The 16,136-nt window shown below is 33.9% G+C and overlaps 2 protein-coding genes across 2 annotated transcripts; one reads left to right on the top strand and one right to left on the bottom strand.

Annotated features, from left to right (window-relative positions):
• The first annotated feature begins 512 nt into the window (after positions 1 to 512).
• On the top strand, positions 513 to 3,236 carry LOC116110729 (heparanase-like protein 3). Its single transcript, XM_031396951.1, has 9 exons — positions 513 to 833; positions 1,021 to 1,057; positions 1,161 to 1,344; positions 1,436 to 1,584; positions 1,725 to 1,955; positions 2,048 to 2,237; positions 2,326 to 2,451; positions 2,619 to 2,718; positions 2,804 to 3,236. The coding sequence occupies exons 1-9, from the start codon at positions 618 to 620 to the stop codon at positions 3,161 to 3,163; spliced, it is 1,593 nt and encodes a 530-aa protein (XP_031252811.1). The 5' UTR covers positions 513 to 617; the 3' UTR covers positions 3,164 to 3,236.
• Positions 3,237 to 3,757: 521 nt separating this feature from the next.
• On the bottom strand, positions 3,758 to 16,136 carry LOC116110728 (probable anion transporter 6, chloroplastic). The gene is made up of 15 exons (XM_031396950.1): positions 15,596 to 16,136; positions 14,945 to 15,090; positions 13,245 to 13,344; positions 12,896 to 12,948; positions 12,489 to 12,563; positions 11,700 to 11,780; positions 10,181 to 10,242; positions 9,453 to 9,520; positions 7,850 to 7,965; positions 7,050 to 7,086; positions 6,002 to 6,097; positions 5,211 to 5,352; positions 5,052 to 5,104; positions 4,135 to 4,221; positions 3,758 to 4,040 (listed from the first exon to the last, which is right to left on the bottom strand). Exons 1-15 carry the CDS (start codon positions 15,989 to 15,991, stop codon positions 3,936 to 3,938), a joined length of 1,617 nt encoding a protein of 538 aa, XP_031252810.1. The 5' UTR covers positions 15,992 to 16,136; the 3' UTR covers positions 3,758 to 3,935.

The following is a 16,136-nucleotide window of genomic DNA, read 5'->3' as shown; positions in this document are numbered from 1 at the left end:
GAGAGTTTTATGTATGTCTATCTAATGTATTTAAATCTTACATTTACACAAATGCGGATTTATATATGCTCGTTAAATACGCATAAATCATGTAATTACTAGTGTTGTGTAATTGAACGGATACATGTTAAATACGTAAAAGTCACGTACTTGAACGGATATAAATCCTACTTGTTTAATACGTGTCGATCAACTATGTTAGGGATTTATGTAATAATTAGATGGGCACACATATTTTTCTCCCACATTTATAAGATGTTAAACAGTAATTTATGATATGCTATATATATGACCTTTTTATATGTACAAAAGTAATGTAACTACAGATTTATGATTGAATGCAAACAGGTATATCATTAACTGTCTTAAATGTGGTTTGTTGTATTCTTCATTATATGTAATGTAATGTTTAACGTATAAGAATTTATCAATTATCTATTTGATAAATGCATATAATAATAATATAATCAAAATCTTTTATCTCTTGCAAATTGTATATGTCGTTTAGCTCACGGGGCTCACTGCGCTAACCTTTCCTCTTCACTTCCATGGGTTGTTAAACAGTTTATAAAGAGAGCGGGAGAGAGTCAGATCTTCAACATTAAGTTAATTCAGAGATGGGTTGTGCGAAGTGGTTGGTGGGGTTCTGTCTTTTAAGCTTAAACTTCTTTTCTGGTTATGGAAGTGTGGTTGAAGGAAGCGTTTTCATTGATGAGAAAACTGTCATTGGAAGGATTGATGATGATTTCATTTGTGCAACAATGGACTGGTGGCCTCCGGAGAAATGTGACTATGGAACATGCAGCTGGGGCAAAACTTCCATGCTTAATCTGGTAAAGCTTCTTTCTTTTCCTCTTTACTTCTTTCTTTTTTTCTTTTTTTGAGATTTATTTTTCTCTATTTTGTGAAAAATTATTCAAAATTAACTTTGTTTTATCTGCTTTAATTGAGTGCATTGATGAGAATGTAATAATGCAGTTGTTCCGTTTTTGTTTTTGTTTTTGTTTTTTTCTTATGCAGGATCTTAATAACAATATATTCTTGAATGCAGTGAAAGGTAAATAATTCTTGGCATTATTTTCTGATTAATTATTAGTTTTTTAATGACAAAGCCTCTAGTTCTTTATAAAAGCCTGAAAATTATTGGTTTGATGGATCAGCTTTTTCACCATTGAAGATTAGATTGGGTGGCACTTTGCAAGATAAGGTCATATATGCTACTGAAGATAGTAAACAGTCTTGTGTTTCGTTTGTCAAAAACACTTCAGAGTTGTTTGGTTTTACTCAAGGGTGTTTACCGATGAATAGATGGGATGAACTTAATGAGTTTTTCAAGAAAGCTGGGTATGAACAGTTGGTTTTTGCATTCTTTTTATCTAGATTAAGCTGTTTTTACCTGAAGTTGAACCTTTTAACTGTCCCATTGTTTAATCAGGGCTAAGATTATTTTTGGGCTAAATGCTCTTGCCGGACGCTCTGTTCATACTGATGGTCCTTCTGAAGGAGCTTGGGACTCCACCAATGCTGAATCTCTGATAAGTTATACAGTTAAAAAGAACTATAATATACATGGTTGGGAGCTCGGTAAGATCAATCTCTGCTGTTGATCATTAAACTTTATTAGAACATGAGAATTATGATTTGTTCATTTACAATATGCAAGATGATATTAAGTAACTGTAATTTTCTTAATGAAATAATATAATTATCTCTTTGCTGGTCAGGGAATGAATTGAGTGGAACTGGAGTTGGAACAAGAGTTGCAGCAGCTCAATATGTTACTGACACAATGGTTCTACAGAATATTGTGCAGAAAATTTATACGGGCGTGGAACCTAAGCCTCTGATAATTGCACCCGGAGGATTCTATGATGAAAAATGGTTTAAAGAATATATAGATAAATCAAAAAAATCTTTAGATGTGGTCAGCCGTCACATATATAATCTTGGACCAGGTATCTTTGATTGAAAAAACTGATTCCGAAGTTTATCCCAAGCCTCAAACTATGTCAGTGAAATTTGACAGATTTGCTTTCTTTTTTAACAGGAGTTGATGAGCACCTTGTTGAAAAAATTCTTGATCCATCCATTCTTGATAATGAGGTCGCTACATTTAGTGCAGTTAAAAACCTCATCAAGAGTTCTGGAACTTCAGCTGTTGCTTGGGTTGGTGAGGCAGGAGGGGCTTACAACAGTGGCCATAATCTTGTTACCAATGCCTTTGTGTTTAGCTTCTGGTAAAATGGCTATTGTCCATGACTAAATTCCGTCTTTGGTTTTTTATGGTTGATTTCTAATTTCTCTTGTTTTGAACATCACAAACAGGTATTTGGATCAACTCGGTATGGCATCAGTTCATGATACCAAAACATACTGCAGACAGACATTAATTGGAGGAAATTATGGTTTACTCGACACTACAACCTTTGTACCCAACCCAGATTACTACAGGTCCTTGATTTATTTGAGTTCTTTTGTTAAGTTACTGCCTGGAAACTTTTAATTCTGAACATCTTCCAAGTACTTAATGCTGAATTCCATGGCAAATTCAACAGTTAGCAAGTTTCAGATGATTTAGATTCAAAGATTAACTAATTAATTATCCATGGAAAATGCAGTGCTCTTCTTTGGCACCGATTAATGGGAAGAAATGTTCTGTCAACAAGCTTTTCCGGAACCAAAAAAATACGTGCATATGCTCATTGTGCAAAACAATCAGTAAGTTACATTCCATTTTTTTTTTTTTTTTAACCTCTTCTGAGGTTTCCAATTTTCTGAGCTGATTATAATTTTGACCTTGCAGAAGGGGATCACATTACTACTGATTAACCTAGACAATAGCACCACAGTTCATGCCAATGTTATGTTTAACAAAACATTGTCGATGCGATACCAACGAAAATCTCAGAGCACAGAAATTGTTCAGCTACCTCAGGCTTCTCCCGGTGGAAATTCAAGGGAGGAATACCATCTTACAGCAAAGGATGGAGATTTACATAGCCAAACAATGCTACTTAATGGAAAAGTTTTAAGTGTAAATTCAGAAGGAGATATACCTCCATTGTTGCCTTTAATTGTAAATTCAACAAAGGAAATAGTGGTTGATCCTTTGTCTATTGTATTTGTTCACATGCCACATGTTATTCTCCCTGCTTGCAGCTGAGCAAGCAATAGATGGAACTGAAGTTGGTTCCATTCAGTAATTTGATCAAATAAGATAGAATGCAATTAAATCATTTCTCTCTGTGAACATTTAGTTATCCACTGGGAGAAAATTTTAAAAAATTAAGGAAAAGTAGTGTTGACAGTTGACACCAATGTTTGGCTTATGTTTGTTTCAGCCCCTGTATTTTAGCTTAATATCATTGAAAAATAAAGTAATGGAGAACTATTTGACCATTGAAATATATCGTAAAAAGAGCTCTGCCCTACAGCTATTTTCCCATTAAAGTTGGTGGCATCGAAAAAAAAATGTATCATGTGACAGACCCCACAGTAAACTTTTATAAATCTGAGCATTTCATTGGAAAGTTTCATTGTAGAAAAAAGACAAAGTGAGACACTACAAAAGTTGGTCAGATTTAAAGCTACAAATTCTTGACTATACAATACACATTACACCATGTACACAGCCTTAACAACAAAGTGGACTACAATCATATTCAATAAATCATCTTATTGGCCAACCAAGACTTTTACAGTCAAAATACTGAGATTACATTGCAGTTGGATAATATATATATATATATATATATTATTTTTTTTTTTTTTTTTTTTGGTTGGTTTGGTGGTGTGTGTGTGTGTGTTCAGATCAGCGGAGAAGGTACATTTCTCCTCCCAGCTAGTGGAAGAAATGGTGTTAGAAATATTGCTGAATTATGTACTCTCAGTTTGGATACTCTACTCCAAACCCAATACAAAGAATTGAAATGAGGTCAATGATCTTTTGTGGAGAAGTTCTGAGGCTTACTACTTGCAAATGCCAGCCATACAATTGAACCAGTCAGGTAGAAAAAGATTGATGGTGCAAACAATGACAGCTGCAAAAGATTAATGCAAATTATGAGGATGAAATCTATGGATACAATATTTGCCATTATCGAAATCAATACTAAGAGGAAAGTGGTTACTTACACTCCATGAGTGAGTTGAATCAAGGAGGTAACCGGTTAGGGCAACACCAACAATTCCAGGTACTGCCCCAACAGTGTTGGTAATACCCTGACCGAAAATTATTCAAAGAGAACTTCACATGTTAATAACTGAAAGACATCTTTGTGCATGCTCTGAAAAATGCTTATACAGGCTGCAAACTTTAGGAGATTCGTAAAAATCAAACATACTTCAATTGTAGGACGCAAACACAGAAGGTGTACCATAAACTCATGAATATGGCATTCTATGCGATACATAAATTACTCCAGGGTTCGTCATTGCTAATCCCGAACTTCTTAATGGATAAACATTATGGCACACTTGTAGAGCTAATCTAGAATGAGCAACATTACCCTTACAAAGTCCATATTGAAACTTTCTACCCAACATTGTGTGTACTGATTAAAAACTGTTATAAGGTTTGCTGCATTATGCCATTGTCTATGACAGTCCTAAATGAGTGCCATGCCACTTTGGATACAAACTTAGTCTCACTTGAAGGTTATTATATAAGGAAAGATAGTGTGCGCTGGCAAGAATCTTTAATTGTCACAGTTCTTATAGTATGGTCTGAACATTGATGATAGGTACAAAATCCATTTACAAGATGTTTAATTCTAGCCTTTTGCATTATGAGAATAATCATTGCCAAGTGGCAAGCTGAACGAAAACAACTTGGCAAAGTATATTATGATAAATGCTTTTGTCCCGCTTACACCAAAAGGGAACCATGCCCCTTTTGAAATGATCTAGAATACAGGAATCATACACTGATTTTACAGGATATTAAGTAGCTTGAATTTTTCAACACTGTTTTCACACCTAAGATGAATTATCAGAAGATACCTAAAGGAAATTTGAGCACATATTAAATGAAGAGGTATAACCTTACTTACCAAAAGTATACTTGCATATTCAGGAGAAATATCTTGATGGGTACAATAAAGTCCTGTCAAAGAGGGAAAAAGATGTGTTAGCCATTTACATCACAAGGACAGGCAAAATCCAGTTTTTGTTCCAGCCTAATATCAGAATACAGATGGATTATTCAGTACCTGACAAGGCAAAGCTTGAAAGGGCTAAGCCAGCTGTGAGAATACCCACAATTTCCCAAGGTGGCAACCCTAGATCCAAAGAAGATAGAGTCATGCAGACAGCAGGAGACAAAAAGGCAATAGTTTGGCAAATCTTTCGCACCTAAATGCAGAAGATTAATGTTGTCATAAACTTTCAAGTCAGAATCAAAGTAGATGACTTTGAATAAATATTGAGTGTCATAAATTAGTTAATTCAAGGCAATATAATTATATAAGTGTCAAAAAACCACTTCACAAAAAATCTTAAACTGATGAAAGGGCTCAACAATGATAATTCAGATCCAACATACTACATCGTGTCTTGCACATGGACTTAACACAACCATAACTACATAAACACAAACATAACTTATTATAATTCTATTAACATATCAAGGTAGCTAAAATGCAAGATCACTAGATCAACCGAGCATTAATACCATAATAAGAAATCACATAACAACTACGTTACAAACATAAACTCAAACATCGCTTATTATAATTTTATTAATATATTAAGGTAGCTAAAATGCAAGAGCACTAGATCAACTGAGCATTGATACTATATTAAGAAATCACTTAAAATAGGAGCTGATAGGTAAGAGCAATTTTAAAATCAAATATAGCAGAAAAATAGGTATCTGTAGTTGGCACCAAATATTCACTTTTCATCATAAGAATCTATAACAGACACAATGGACTGGACATTGTCCATTGCCAATCATGATTAAAATTTTATGAAAAATTATTTGGACAGCATCATTCCATACCGTGGTGGTTTCAACACCATTGGCAATCAAGTTATCAGCAAGTTGTGCGGCAATGCTAGTCACAAATACTGAAGCCAATGGAGGAAGGATGGAAACCTGAGATGGTAGACAAACAATATATTTAAATACGTAATTCAATCTTCAAATATTGTCTCACATGCAAAATTTTCAGCTTGAAATTAGAAACAGCTTTCTGAAATAGGGTAGTTTACCATATACGATGCTAGTGTTCTACTATTTGCATGTATTCCTGTTAATGTTTGTTTCTAATAATGTTGTTTAGTCATTCTTACAGCAAGTAAATTCTCCAAGTTATTGAACTAAACTCACTAGAGAAGTTAAATTATTTATAATAACTGAACAACAGAACAAGTGCGTCAAGGAAACATTACATATTAAAGGGTTTTTCATTTCCAACTACAATTCTTAAACTCGGCTTGTGTCTCATCTTCCTTTGCTACAACTTAAGTCAAGACAGTTAAGAGACCATGGGAAGCATACACACATAATTCTAAGTTTTTCTTGTTAGTTTGGAGAAAAGGTAACTACACATACATTCAAGTATCAGCCACTTAATGGAAAACCTAACCTACATGTTCTAGATGACATTACGGTTTGTTTGTTGGATCAGAATACTGCTTGCCATGTTTTATGCTACACATAAAAGATTCTCCTTATGTCCTTGACTTCATACGTGCTATCGTGACATTCATCTTTGATTTTCTTGATTAACATCTAACTGGAATTTTTTTTTTTTTTTTAGCAAAACTATGATATAAGCAATAAATGTAATTCCAACACCCTCTTCTTATGAATAGGATATAGTTTAGAATTGGCTTTTTCAAGTATCAGAGGCAAATGACCCATACCTTTTTCTTTCAAATTCTCTCTCTCTCATATAGATGCACATTTACCTAATATATTTCCACTTTCCAGTCCTATATAAGATGTTGAAAAGAAAGTTCTTATACTTGACATGCTTCATCCATGTGTCGCTTTGCTAAAGAATGTACTAGTAGAGTAAAAAGGCATAGATCCTTAGGCTTACCCATGCAGCTTCTGTCAAATTTAGATTCAGCTCCTCACTGCATTGCATGAAATTAGAACTCAGATTTCTTTGTGGCCACTAGAGTATAACAAGAACAAAGGAAGATGCAACAATTACTGATGCTAAATGCCTTTGAGTAATATTAACTGCAGTTCTAAGCATGTGAACAAAAAATAATTAAGCATTCTGAAAACAAAAAAGAAAAGAAAAATTATTTCCTGACACAGGATTTTTTTCATGCTGACAAGGCAACAAAATGGAACTCCTTGTTTCCATTTAAACTTAATTAAGGAAAATCATGTCTTTAAAGTGAAGGAAAGAGCGAGATATAAATTCATTCCAAGACATAATACTTCATACTTGTTATGTAAACTATCAACTATACATCTTTTCCGTCATACTAGTTAGTTTGCCTTGTAACATTCATGAATTGTGCATTTTCATTTTGTTTTTTTTAAGAAAAAAGGACATAATTTTAGAACAATATAACTTTAAGCCAAAACTGTTGGCACAATCTATTGGCAACTGAACCACTTGGCTTGTGGCCGGATGACAAGACTCTAGGTGGGCAAAAAGTCTTGTGTTTGAGTCTCATAAAGTGGTCACCTACCACATTTATGACTTACCTGACCTATTGGGCTTGTAAGGTGTTAAATGAACCCTGCGGATTAGTTGAGGTGCGCACAAGCTGAGCCGGACATCCCGGTCATAAAAAAAAAAAAAAAAATCTATTGGCAAGTGCCAATGTCACATGAATATAACCAATTAAAAATTAAAAAGGTCAGCAGTCAAAATGATACCTAAAATAAGTAGGAAGCCAAGATAGACAAGTGTAGTGACCCCAACTTCCACAAAAATGAGTATATATCATTGCCCATACAGCTTGACTCCGGAAAAATGCTTTCCATGGTACATCCTAGTACACAAGAGCCAGTGAGAAAATGAGAAAATAAATAAAGTCTAGCATAAAGGAATAATGCTATTACTTCCCTGAAGAACTAAAAATAGTTATCACTTGCTATCAACACTATTCTCTTCAAGTCATGATGATGATGGTTAATCATGCCACGATATTAAAAACAAAAACGCACAATAGCATAATACTGATAAAATTTTCCCAAGAATTTAAGTCAAACATCAAACTGTAAAGATGATTTCATTTAAGCAAATTGATTCAGAGATGGGAATGAGGATGAGCACAGATTGCGTTTGTCAATATCTTTCTCAATAGGTCCCTAACATTCAATATTTTTTTATTATAATTGAAAACTTAAATTTCAATAAATTGTGAGATGAAAACAACATACTTGTGTGCCCCTATTTCATAAATCCAAGGACTAAAACAAAATCATTAATTACCTATGATGGTTTCCTTACAACTCAGAACAAGTCGTCTACATCCATTATTGGAATAAACATCTGCTCTTTGGTTGGAGTGGTGACTTTGAGAATGATAGAAATTCAAGAAAATATATACAATGAGGAAATCTGCTCAGAGAGGGGATTGTGATGCACAACTGATTCCAAAGCTGTGCAGTAGCCTGTTGAGTTTAAACTCTAAACTTGTTTCTTGCATTCACATGTACCATTAAGCTTATATTGGGAAAAGCAGAGTACAGCATAGAAATTTCTAATCTTTCTCAAATGACTAAATAAATACAATTTCTACCCAAATTTCATTGCCAAGGAACTTTGAGCTTCATTGATGTCCTAGTGTATGGATTCTAAAACTATAACAGGATTTGGCTAAATAATCATTCTTGAAATATAGAGGCATAACTAATACAGTAAAAACCATTGCTTTTATGATGTTAGTTAAGCAGTTATATAGTTCAACTGAGACTTAACAAGGTAGACCCAAATGACCAGGATCTGTCCCAAAGAAACCGTGCTATTTCAGGGCATTAAAGTTGTTAATCATTAATTAACTTAAACCAAGTCATATTCAATTGAATATAGCTCTACAGATTATAATTGACAAGTATGGCCAATGACAAGGCTCTTTCAAGAGACCCAGCATACAGGAAAAGACTACACAGAGGTGTCATTATTGCTTCTGTTGTTTTTAAGCAAGAATATGCAAAGATGTAAAATAACAAATCAAGATGTCACTGTTAATATGCTGGAACCAGGATCGGCCTACTTAATTCAGCGGGGGAAAAATTCAAGATCTTACAGATTACCAATAGGATGCTAAAATTGAATAAACTTGAACCAAATCATATTCAAATGAATATGAACACCCTGAGGAACGTCAGGATCTGTCTCTTGTTCCTCAAGCTAATGTTATCACCCAACTTAGATATTCAGCAAAATTTCAGAAACAGTAGATCTTGCACAATTAGAAAACACTATCAACTGCCCAAAATTATGCAAAAGAAGAGATTTCGGATTATATCATACCTTCAAAGATCCACCCCATTCTTCCAGATAAGTAGTCCATGATTTCTCCTTATTGATAGATTGGGACTCTATCAAATTAAATGAAAAAAAGAATTTCTGATTATAACTGCATGAATAACTCAAGGGAAAATGAAATGAACACAATAGCTAAGGTTTCTGTATATAATCATTAACAGAAACAGAAGAAAAATATGATAAATAAATTATAACATAATATAGTGATTCTTGGCAGACATCTAACGAAATAAAATAATTATAATAATCCCAGATAGAGTCCACAGAATTATTGCCCTACAACTTGACATATATGTACTGCCAGTACCATTATCCATCAGTTGGCACAATACACACACTGGGAATGTGTTTAGTGAAGTTAACTAGGGAACCATATGTAGCAATCCCTAAATTATTTGGTATGAAGACTTGCCATTCTTTGGTCCATGAATCCGCTTTTTGGATACCCTTCCCAGTGCAAGTTCACATCGAAGCCAATGATAAAATGGAAGCAAAAATAATGACAATCATACTTCTCTGAAAGTATGTATTAGACTATCCTTTAAGCATGCATTCACAGATCAACTGAAACAAATATAGGTTTCAAATTAACAGGAAAAAAGTATAATAGACCTGGATAAAAATGATTAACATTTGTCTTGTTTATGACAAAAGTGCACCTTTCAATTTTAATTATCAAATTGTATAGGAGAGGTTAGGTATTGAGAACTCACGTGCAATGGTTTCAAACTCATTCGAAGTTTCTGCTTCTCTAAGAAACCGAAACCCTGAAAACCTTCAATTTTTGTTTGGTGATGACACAGTTCAAGGTAAAACTTAGTCAAGTCTACATATAAGAAAAAAAATAGCAGAAAAAAAAACAACAAAAATAAAATGACCAAGAAAGTTCTTAATATTCAGATTCACAAGAACAATTGAGTGCAACATCAATGAAACCTCGTTTTTATTTTACATAACTAAAATTTCTTTGCATACTGCTTTCCACATAGAAAAGGTTACTATGGCTCAGAAGTAGGTCAATAATCTGCTGATTTCAGAGATAGTAACTCACCATGCTATCCCAAAGAAGCCAAACAAGTAAAATACAGATTCCCAGCCAAGATTTTGAATAAGGGGAGGAGCCAATAGAAGCCTGCAAAACTTTTTAATGTGAGAAATCACTTATGGCCAAACACTCATTCAATCTATAAATTGAGCATTTTTAGTTGACATATTACAGTTATCAGACCTCAAATCTATTTAGTGGCTGCCAATGTCTCATTGTTTGGCTGATATTAAGGATATCTTACCAGATTAGAAACTAAGATTCTCAGGGTAAATTTCAAATTCAACCTGTTTTAAAATGAAGTGGAAGCAAAATATTCCAAGTTAAGGTCCGAATGTTATTGTTAGGATTTCGGTTACAGGACAGAAAAAAAGAGAGAGAGATAAAGATAATAAAGATAGGGAAAAGAAATAGACACAACAAACAGACTCACGAAATTCTATTGCAGCAAACTTAGATTACACTACATACATCTATCTCAACAGGAAACCACAGAAGACTATGGATAAACAACTAATAGCATGAAAAAATGTGAGGGGAACTTGCAGACTACAGTTAAAAAGGATAATTTTTTTTTTTGTTTTACAAAAGTATTAGCACAAAAAATCTACATATTTTATATTCTTTAGGCAAAATTCAGACATTTACTACTTGTTTAGCCCTTGAAAATTTCTATACTTGACAGTCGGACGTTTGCCTCTTGTGAATTCTAAAAGCAAGGTTAAACTATCAGGTATTTATCCAAGATGAAGCAAGTCTTTTATCAACCCAAAACAGGATTTCAACATAACATACCCTGTAACACTGCCAACACTGAGTCCACTAAAGACAAAAGATACAGCACGTGAGCGCTCTTCCAAAGGTATAAACCTGCATGTTACATTGGACAAAAGCCAATCAAGTGGTGCAGAAAGCAAACCATAAGCAAAATAATACCATATTGACAGCCAAAGGATTATCAATATTATGAGATCAATTAAAAATATGGGAATCAGACGGAGTTTATTTTAGGAAAAATTGCAATGACATCTATTGAGGTTTGACCTAATTGCAAACTGTTTAAGCTGCTTTAATTGTTTCTTTATGGCAAAATCTAGGAAAGCTTTTGGTAAATTTCAATGGCAGAGTCCAACAATTTTAAAATTCAGTGACATAGTTAATCAANGATTTCAGAGATAGTAACTCACCATGCTATCCCAAAGAAGCCAAACAAGTAAAATACAGATTCCCAGCCAAGATTTTGAATAAGGGGAGGAGCCAATAGAAGCCTGCAAAACTTTTTAATGTGAGAAATCACTAATGGCCAAACACTCATTCAATCTATAAATTGAGCATTTTTAGTTGACATATCACAGTTATCAGACCTCAAATCTATTTAGTGGCGGCCAATGTCTCATTGTTTGGCTGATATTAAGGATATCTTACCAGATTAGAAACTAAGATTCTCAGGGTAAATTTCAAATTCAACCTGTTATAAAATGAAGTGGAAGCAAAATATTCCAAGTTAAGGTCCGAATGTTATTGTTAGGATGTCGGTTACAGGACAGACAAAAAGAGAGAGAGATAAAGATAATAAAGATAGGGAAAAGAAATAGACACAACAAACAGACTCACGAAATTCTATTGCAGCAAACTTAGATTACACTACATACATCTATCTCAACAGGAAACCACAGAAGACTATGGATAAACAACTAATAGCATGAAAAAATGTGAGGGGAACTTGCAGACTACAGTTAAAAAGGATAATTTTTTTTTTTGTTTTACAAAAGTATTAGCACAAAAAATCTACATATTTTATATTCTTTAGGCAAAATTCAGACATTTACTACTTGTTTAGCCCTTGAAAATTTCTATACTTGACAGTCGGACGTTTGCCTCTTGTGAATTCTAAAAGCAAGGTTAAACTATCAGGTATTTATCCAAGATGAAGCAAGTCTTTTATCAACCCAAAACAGGATTTCAACATAACATACCCTGTAACACTGCCAACACTGAGTCCACTAAAGACAAAAGATACAGCACGTGAGCGCTCTTCCAAAGGTATAAACCTGCATGTTACATTGGACAAAAGCCAATCAAGTGGTGCAGAAAGCAAACCATAAGCAAAATAATACCATATTGACAGCCAAAGGATTATCAATATTATGAGATCAATTAAAAATATGGGAATCAGACGGAGTTTATTTTAGGAAAAATTGCAATGACATCTATTGAGGTTTGACCTAATTGCAAACTGTTTAAGCTGCTTTAATTGTTTCTTTATGGCAAAATCTAGGAAAGCTTTTGGTAAATTTCAATGGCAGAGTCCAACAATTTTAAAATTCAGTGACATAGTTAATCAAATAGCATGATCCTCAAGTACTTTGTAAGTCATACATGCCTGGCTATAAGGTCAGTAGCAGCTGATGGGGAAACACCTTCTCCTATTCCAACCTAGATTTTAAAAGATATAAAAGAACACAGTCAGTTATGATATAGGAAAACTAATAAACATTTAAGACATGAGACTCAGAGCTGGATGATTTTATGGGACAGAGAGAGAAAGCAAGAGAACTTATCAAACTATCCTGCAGGATGCATGAATGAACATGGTGGTTGGCAAGAAAATTTACAATTAAACAAGAATAATCACAATTATTACACATAAATAGGAACTTTGCAAATGGACGAAAGGTAAAAGATGTTTCTTCAAGTTGGACTGCAATTATACAATTTGAAGACCAACATACCAAAATGCGTGACAGGACTAATCCAGGCATAAATCCAGCAAGAAGAGGTACAAGTGCTGTAGCCAGGGACCAAGTCAGCACTCCAATCTCAAGCACTCTCCTGCAGAAGAAGAATATAACTTAAGGAGTCTCTGATTGCTATTACCAAAGTGAGCGAAAGAAAATTATCAGTCTTTTCTCATTTGATTATAATTGTTTTTGGTTTATGTGACATAAAGCATGTAACAACTAACTGATTTCTTTTGCTTGGTCAAAATGCAAAGTACAATTTCCTTTCTGTAACCAAAAAATGAATTTAGAACAAGAAATGAAAAAATATGTTTAGATAAAATTTCAGTTTTTTTCCTGATGTTTTGTTGAGCCTGGATAATGGTTATTTATTTATTTACATTAAATAAAATAGGTTATTGAATAGAATGAAAACCATTTATATTAAAGTTTTTTTATGCAGCATTTATTTCTTTAAAGCGAGCTATAGAAAGGATACCGCTCACCATAACAAGAAAAACTTTGTCGGCCAAGAATTGTTATATCAGTCTATTGCCATAGCAAGGATGCAACAAATTTGGTAAAGTTTTCCCATTTTAGGTTGATTCTTTTGTTTTTTTACCATTATTATTATTACCTTTTTATCAAAAGTGCTCTAAACAGTTAAGTCCCTAGCCTAAGATTTTTTCTTCTAAAAGGAGATGTCATTCATAAAGAGTTTAGGTTTGATATTTCCCAAGTATTAGTATTAGACAAACCTTTAGCAGCATGGAGAGAAAGAGGGCTTTTGGGACACATCAAGATCATTTCTGAAATGACTTTTTATATTTTCATACTCATTAAAGCAACATAAATTATTCTACAGAGGAACCCATTTTAGAAACTAGGATTATTCAATCCAGATTTTTTCCATTCTATTTTGTGTTTTTGTCAGAAACACATTGTGAGAAGCGGCCAAACTCATGGGAATCTTGTATAAAACCATTTATTAACAAGGATTGCACTTGATAGGCTTGTTGGGAGATCAAGCATGTAATGTGGAGGTACAATCATTTAAGGACTTGATATCAAAAAGCACCAATAGAGTTCCCTAGAGAGGGCAAAGTACGTGTGTTCAAGGTAATTGAACTCATGTCTAAGTCGATTATACTATTATTGACTTTCATAGTAGATTTCTTTCTCATATGGATTTGTTTCTTCTTAGTGATGGCTGTCCATGCTAAAAAGTTTCATGTTCCTTCGTGATTTACTTCTTATTGATTTGTTTTCAAACTTATATATTTCATACACACTGAAAATGATTATACACACTGAAAATGATTGATGATTATGTTAAATCAATGCATATTGTAATGATATGTTTGTTGATGTACTTGATGGAATTGAACTTTGGTAATTTTGATTGAAATTGGGATTAATTGGTAAAATTGATATATAACCCATCCAATATGTCTGATCTCTTAATATGTAACATTGAATATGCCAAAACCTAGAATGGCCCATGTCTATATAAACCAATTCATCTACCCGAGCACATGTGAAAACTATTAATTAAACCTATTCCTCAACTTTGACATATAAAGACTTGATTTCTGTTCCTTTTCTCAGAAAGGACAACAAAGTTTATGATTGTATGATGAGAAACAGTTCTTTTAATTGCAAGAATAGATAATAAAACATAATAGAAGTAAACAAAGTCATCAAAAACAAACCTCCCACCAAATATCTTGGCAAGCCAACCCCCAGGCAACTGACTCAATGCATAACCCCAAAAGAACGATGATTGAACCAATCCAGCCATTGATGAATTCCACCCAAACTGGTGTGACATTGGAATTATTGCAATGCTCAAGTTCACCTATAAAAGTTAATAAAATAATAAGAACGGAATCAAAATGAAACACCAAAACCCAAGTATCAAACAAGCAACACTTATATCCAGACCCCTTGTTCTAACGTGCGGTTTTACATCATAGGATTAATCTTTCTGTCCTTCACCCTTTAATAACCCCAAAAACAAGTGCATTTGCTTCTTTTTTAAGTGCCCATATCCCACGGAAACCTTATTCGCAAGAACATCAAATAAATGTTTATATGATGATCATGAATATGACAACAGTTAAAATTAATTGCTCAGATAACAATGAGCCCTTCAGATACTTTTAGCAAGCACTAAAAGCAAACGAGGTTTCATTTGTTATGGTGTGATCCTTTAACGTCAGGCATAAGAATAGTAAGACAAACAAATATATGCACTGAATTATAAAGGTGGAAGGCTAACATATGTTTGTAAATTTTGCTATGCAGAAATGCCACAAAACATGTTCGTAGAAATTCCCGAGAATAAGTGAACAAAGAACTACCTTATCCATGTTACAAATAACAAACGCAAGCGAAGTAGTTCCAATAAGTTTATATCTCTGAGGAATATCCTTCCACGGCGGCCAATTCGACTCAAAACCCACTTCTCCAGACCCGCTTGTGTGGCCTAATTCTCCCTCTGATTCTGAAACCGAACCCGCTCGCTCAAGTTCATCCACTCGTAGACCAGTAAGTACTCCATCAAACTCCCCAATTTCACTTACATTTTCCTTCTCTTTGATGCCACATAAAACTCTGAACCTCAAACCATGTTTAGCAGGAAATGAAAGAACACTATGGCGGTTGAATGAAGTGGGATTGTTAAGGATTAATCTCTGAGAGCTTGCACTGTTAGAAAGAAGACAAAAGTTGTCTGCTCTGAGTGTAAGTCTGGCCATTCCTTTGAGTTTCGAGTGAGTTTAGAGGAAGGGCAAGGAAATATACAGAAAGTAGAGAGTGGTGTTTAGTGTTTTCTTTGTTTTAGTTGAGAAGAGAGAAGTCATGGAATGGCAAGGCAAAAGTTTAACGGCTTGAGGTGGTTGA

This window comes from Pistacia vera, unplaced genomic scaffold (genome assembly GCF_008641045.1).
Source record: "Pistacia vera cultivar Batoury unplaced genomic scaffold, PisVer_v2 Contig612, whole genome shotgun sequence".
Taxonomy (NCBI): domain Eukaryota; kingdom Viridiplantae; phylum Streptophyta; class Magnoliopsida; order Sapindales; family Anacardiaceae; genus Pistacia; species Pistacia vera.
Note: the sequence above shows the minus strand (reverse complement) of the source record. Positions and strands in the feature narration are given on the sequence as shown.

Excerpts from the sequence above, each read along its gene's own strand:
- LOC116110729 (XM_031396951.1), top strand. The coding sequence starts at position 618 with ATGGGTTGTGCGAAGTGGTTGGTGGGGTTCTGTCTTTTAAGCTTAAAC. Across the intron at positions 1,585-1,724 it reads TATACATGGTTGGGAGCTCG|GGAATGAATTGAGTGGAACT; the intron begins GTAAGATCAATC and ends TTTGCTGGTCAG. Across the intron at positions 2,719-2,803 it reads CTCATTGTGCAAAACAATCA|AAGGGGATCACATTACTACT; the intron begins GTAAGTTACATT and ends TTGACCTTGCAG.
- LOC116110728 (XM_031396950.1), bottom strand. The coding sequence starts at position 15,991 with ATGGCCAGACTTACACTCAGAGCAGACAACTTTTGTCTTCTTTCTAAC. Across the intron at positions 15,091-15,595 it reads TTATTTGTAACATGGATAAG|GTGAACTTGAGCATTGCAAT; the intron begins GTAGTTCTTTGT and ends TAACTTTTATAG. Across the intron at positions 7,966-9,452 it reads AATGGGGTGGATCTTTGAAG|GATGTACCATGGAAAGCATT; the intron begins GTATGATATAAT and ends CTTGTGTACTAG.